This window comes from Vollenhovia emeryi, unplaced genomic scaffold, assembly GCF_000949405.1.
Source record: "Vollenhovia emeryi isolate VEMERY1.0 unplaced genomic scaffold, V.emery_V1.0 DF939145.1, whole genome shotgun sequence".
Taxonomy (NCBI): domain Eukaryota; kingdom Metazoa; phylum Arthropoda; class Insecta; order Hymenoptera; family Formicidae; genus Vollenhovia; species Vollenhovia emeryi.
The window spans coordinates 3,409,906-3,415,341 of record NW_011967221.1 but is presented as its reverse complement, the minus strand read 5'-3'; the positions used below and the strand labels follow the sequence as shown (position 1 = coordinate 3,415,341).

At 49.2% G+C, this 5,436-nt stretch overlaps 1 protein-coding gene across 2 annotated transcripts in view; it reads left to right on the top strand.

The window, feature by feature from the left end:
- Positions 1–4,812: 4,812 nt before the first annotated feature.
- The window catches only part of LOC105566394 (mediator of RNA polymerase II transcription subunit 13-like), a 165,672-nt gene continuing 165,048 nt past the window's right edge, over positions 4,813–5,436 (top strand). Inside the window, exon 1 of one of the 2 annotated variants that reach the window (XM_012020348.1) lies at positions 4,813–5,100. In XM_012020348.1, coding sequence (XP_011875738.1) covers positions 5,086–5,100 — 15 coding nt within the window. In that variant the 5' untranslated portion in view covers positions 4,813–5,085. The remainder of the gene's footprint in view (positions 5,101–5,436) is intronic. The other variant, XM_012020347.1, reaches the window with a different exon arrangement.

The window sequence follows — 5,436 nt, the reverse complement described above, 5'->3', positions numbered from 1 at the left end:
GAGGGAGGGAGAGAGAAAGAGAGCTTATATTCGGTGTTTGCGTTGCGCGACACGCGCGAACAATCGACTCGATCGAAGCCAGTGGCGATCCGGGTGTTAACGAACACGCGGTATCTATTTTCGTAACTGTTGACTCAGTTCCTCCGGTACCTCAGTAAGTACCGAATTGGATATACTTACAAACTGAAATCAAACTAACATTTTCACGGTTCTTGAAATTACGAGCTTATCGAGTAGACGGTGTTATCTCGTATACCGATGCTTTTTCTCGCGCCCCCCTCCCCCTCCCCCTCCCCTCCCCGCAAACGTTTCGCACGTGAGAATCAACTGGAACTTGCCGAAGTCGCGGCGGAGGAGGGGTCGGCCATTACGGGAGACTCGAGTTATACTTAATCGTGTCAATTAAAAGCCTTTAGTGTAACATACGTTGTTTGCATCCTGTCGAATTGACGTGAGAGCGACGACTTTTGACTTACGTGACTTACCCTCCAATAGTAAGGTGCGTTTTCAAAACTGTATCGGTTTATCTGGCAAAGTGAAGTCAGATCCGAGCCATTTGCTTTCTGCGTCTTCTCGTTACACAGTAAAAAAGTCGTGTGCTGAAATGTTAAAATTTTCTTGTGTCACCAAGACTTGATTATTATTTCACAGTTAACATAAAATATACATGTTACTTATCTCGTAACATTTATATGTGTTATGCTTGTGTTACAGAATAACTTGATACTTTATGTACGTCGTTTAAAACATTGAATATCACTTTGAGTTCTTTTAACACAGCTATTTCAACAAAATCTACCGAAACATGTGATATCGACATTTCTTCAAAATCCCGTCTGCTTTTATTACATCACACTTATGGTTAAAAGAACATAAATGTAATGTGAAGTAAAGTATTAATTAATTAACGTGTATTATTTGTCAAAAAGTGACAGGCGCGATGAATGTTACTTTAACTTACAATTCACAAAAACCGAAAATATACGCGCAGACAATATCTTTATACTGTTATTGCGACAAATATTATCATATGCCACGGTGGTCGAATTGTGCCTAGAGTGCAGGGAGGTCCAGGTTCAAACCCTGGCTGAGGTAGTATTTTTCGCAATAAATTTCCTGTATTATTAAAAATGTCAGGTGTGGTCAAGAAAATACCGACGTTAAAATTTAGAGTGGACTTTTTGGGACGTGTGAAAAATGTTAACATTAGCATTTTACTTTTTACTGTGTAAAGTAGTGAAAAAAAGCGTGATAGAAGGAATCTTTGTTTAAAAAAAATAAACTGCAGCTTGAGGCGAATTCGATTACTATTTTACTATTAGAGGGTTAATAAAGCGATTCTTCCAGAAAAAAAAACTATGCCGGTATACATGGGGGACTCTTGGAAGAGACTTAAGGGGATGCTGGAGTGATTCCGCCTCCTCGGCGGAAACGCAAGATAATTCGGTCACGAAAGGGTCAGGCGAACGAATCTCCCTCCCCCTCGCTTCAGCTGCAATTTCCAAGTCGATTCGTTTCTCTCGGAAACGCGCGAGACGTTCCCTCGATACGTCACGCACAATATTTAACACAATTAAGGGCCCGAGCAGAAAGACTGCCTGCTTACGATTCCGCCGTAGGACGTAAACGGCGATTCGCGAAAGGCGAAAAATTTCGTTGACGAACAGTCAAGTTCTTCAACAAAATTGTTCACCTCTCGCTCGAGTTCACGCTAGTAGAAAAGATTCACGATCGAGCCCCCCCGAGTCTCACGACGGAATCGCAAGACGGCTACGACAATCTTTCCGCTCGAGCCCTAATTCGATAGGGATCGTCCGACGGAACGATCGCCCCCCCCCCCCCCGAGGCTCCTCGGGGGTCCGCCCTTCCCCAAGATTAGACGAGAGACCTACACCGTTGTCGCGGCGGTTTTGAATCGCCGCGTCGGCCGCACTTGTTTTGCCCGCTGTCAAATTTCACCGCGCGAGGCCGGGAGGTCGTTAACGGGGGATCGTTACGAGCGCGAGAGAGACAGAAGGAGGGGAAGAAACAACGAACTTATTACTACACGCCACTATACCAGCCTGTACGTAGTACGCTAATTCTAGCGCCGTGTTAATCAGTGTCTCGCGAATTAGGCCTAAAGTCCAAAGTCCGCCTGGGGAGGCGTGCGCGGCGCGCATATTGTAAATACATAAACGTCATTCCTCTCTCCTTCTCGTGCACGTTGCGCCTTTTATTGCGACACAAAGAAAAAAAAACAGAGAGACCTTTATCTAGAACAACCGCGATTAAACCTCAGTCCTACGATCTGCGAAAGAGTTGTAAGGAGCGAAGCGATTGCGTTGCCGACGTGAAAGGAGAAACCGTCTCGAGGTTCAGTACGGAGCGATCAGCGGCGAGAAGAACAATGTTCGATGACGTGATATCTTCCTTTCATTTTTTTTTCCATTTTCCTTCGGTACGTCTCCGAGCGAGAGGAAATCAGTCGCGAGCATCGATATAGTTTTTGTGAGAGATGGACGATTGGAAGCTGGATGAAAGAGCTTTGGATAATAAATGGGACAAACAAATACGATTTTTCTAATGACAGTGTCGTTTATTTGGCATCTCGAGTACAATCTTTCAGTTGCGTCCGCTCTTTAAAGCCTGATCCACAATGTGCTCTTTGCGTCTAGAAGCGTTCTATTTTGTAGTAAAAAAAAAAGTGTTTAAAAAATTGGCGCAAGTGGGTAAATTGTATATTATGCACCGTACAATCGTACATTGTCGACAAAGTTCTGGAACATTTCGACTTGTTTATATAAAATATAACGTTTCCAGATGCACAGAGCACATTAGGCTTAAAGCCTGAACCACTATGTGCCATGCTCTTTGCGTCTAGAAACGTTCTATTTTGTAGTAAAAAAATGTGTTTAAAAAATTTGCGCAAGTGGGTAAATTATATATTATGCACTGTACAATCGTACATTGTCGACAAATTTTTTAAGCGCTTCGACTTGTTTATATAAAATAGAACGTTTTCAGATGCACAGAACACATTAGGCTTAAAGCCTGCTCCACATTGCGCTCCAGACACATTCCATTTCACAGCCAATGAATACCTTTAAAAAATTCGTGCAAGCTGATAATGTGTAATCGTACATCATCGCTACACTTTTCATTGTTTATAGAATATTTTTAAACGCAAAGAGCGCATCGTAGATCAAGCTTTAAAAGTCAATCGGCGGCCTGAAGACAGTGAATAGTCTGATTCATTGTTTCTAGTGATAATCCACTGATTGACTTTTAGTCCGCCGGCTACTACTTCGTTTTCTCTTCCTCTTTTTTTCCCCTTTTGCGAACAACGCCAACTCGGGCGACAACGAATCGCCGGACGAAACGCTTCTAAAGGCCCGTTTCCACGATGCTAGAACTTGGTCCAAGTTCTAGTTTCGAGAAATGCGTAGCCAGGCAACTTGCAGCTATTCCACAAACTCTGCAAATTGATTGGCTACGCATTTCTCGAGATCAGAACTTGGACAAAGTTGTAGCATCACGGACACAGGCCACAAGACCCGGTTTCTCAATCTCTGGTTAACTGTTAACCAGAGGTTAGTCGACTCTCCGTCTTTTTCTCTACTATTATCTAAGAAGAGGCAGGTAATCGACTAACTTCTCGTTAATATTTGACCAGAAAATTGGAAAAACCGGGCCTAAACGTCGATTCGATTCGGTCCGAGTTTCGTCGCTTCCCCGAATTTACTTGCTCCTTGCCGGCGCCTTCGAACGTATCTTTGTTACGCGCACTCGCAGTAAGAATCGAGACTGATCGCGTCTTAAATTTACATGCGCGTCGGCGATTCGGTTTCGCATACGCGATGCCATTCGCAGGAATCTGACTTTCAAACGCGGGGCTCCGTCGCGACTGACGGGACGATTAACGTTTTAAAGCGTCGGCGAGAAACATTCGCGCGCTGTCACGTCGCTACACGTGTCTCCTCTTATCTCGCGAAACTCGCGGCGTTTTCGCCGACACGTTTAACACAAGCAGCGGCGCGGCGACGCATTTTCCTCGAGCGTGCCGCGGTGTCCCTCTCGATCCGCAAGCGGGACGGGGCCGAGTCTCACTTTTCCGCGACGACATCTCGAATCTACCCGCCTCGCGCGTCGTCAATCTCGAACGTCGCGCGATCGCACTCACACGCGGCCCCTCGTCGCAACCGGGCGCGCCGTAGCTACACCGTTTCGCGGTCTCACCGCACTCCGAGCTACTCGACGGAGCCGCGGACTCGAGAGCGCGAGGGAACCTCGCGCGACGAATCGCTCGGCGAGGAGCCGAGCCGCCGAGCCGGGGACGCGTGCGCGCACTGCAACGGTGGACGAGAGACGACACGAGACTCACTCGCGCCCGGGAGGACGTCGCGGAAGGACCCTCGCCCGCCTCCATGTTCTCGAAAAATGCCCCGCACGGCACGCGCGCGGTTGGCGACGCGGCACCCCGGGTAGAGGCGCGCGACGTCCGAGCGCACGGCTCGCCCGACTCGGAGACGCGCGAGAGTCCGCGCTCGGCGGCGGACGAGGCGCGGCGCGCGACCGTACGGCGACGACTGCGAGGCGGACGGCGGACGGGCCGACGGCGAAGGGGACCACGGCGCGCGGCGCAGCACCGCGCGGAAACGTGCGCGAGGCGAAACGACAGGTGACTAGTACGGCGAGCAGGACGGCGCGCCATGCGCGCCGTCGCCGCGGCTTCGGCCGCGCTCGGCCGCGCCCGGCGGCGCTCGGCCGCCTCCGCCGGCCGAGTGGTGGGGCGAGCAGTGTATCCGTGACGTCACATAATTAGAGTAAATACAAAGTAGTCTTGATGGGACAGCGGCGTGCGCCGCACCGTGAGTCGCTGGTCCGAGCGCGTCAAACCTATATCGCTCCGATACACGCACACCGCGTTCCCGTGGATAGTCCGTGATACATATATATATATGTATATATGTATGCATATATATATGTACATATATACATTTTATATATGTGTATGCCCGCGCGGTATGTGCCGTCAGTGTGTGTGTGCACCAAGGGATCCTAGATGACTGTGGGAATAGTGTGTGACACTCGTGCGGCAAAGAAATGGAAAAGATAGAGGTGAGAGCGCGCCCGAATGGAAGCCGGGTTATATACACGGGAGACACGAATTTCCCGTCCCGTCGCCGCCGTTAACGCCGTGCCGCAAATAAATTTCGCGCTTAACGCCTCTATCTCTCTCTCTCCCTCCCTCCCCCTCTCTCTCGCGCTCGCTCGCTCGCTCGCTCGCGTCTTTTCTTTTTTCCGTTTTTTTTCCCCTCTTTATAATCACCGCGCTCTCGCGCCCCTCCCCCGCTGCGCTCCCTCGGTTCTCCCTCGCACCCTCTCATCCCTTCCCCTCCCACATAACCGTCAGATTTACCTCGGCAAATACTCGCTCGACTGTAATGCAGAAGT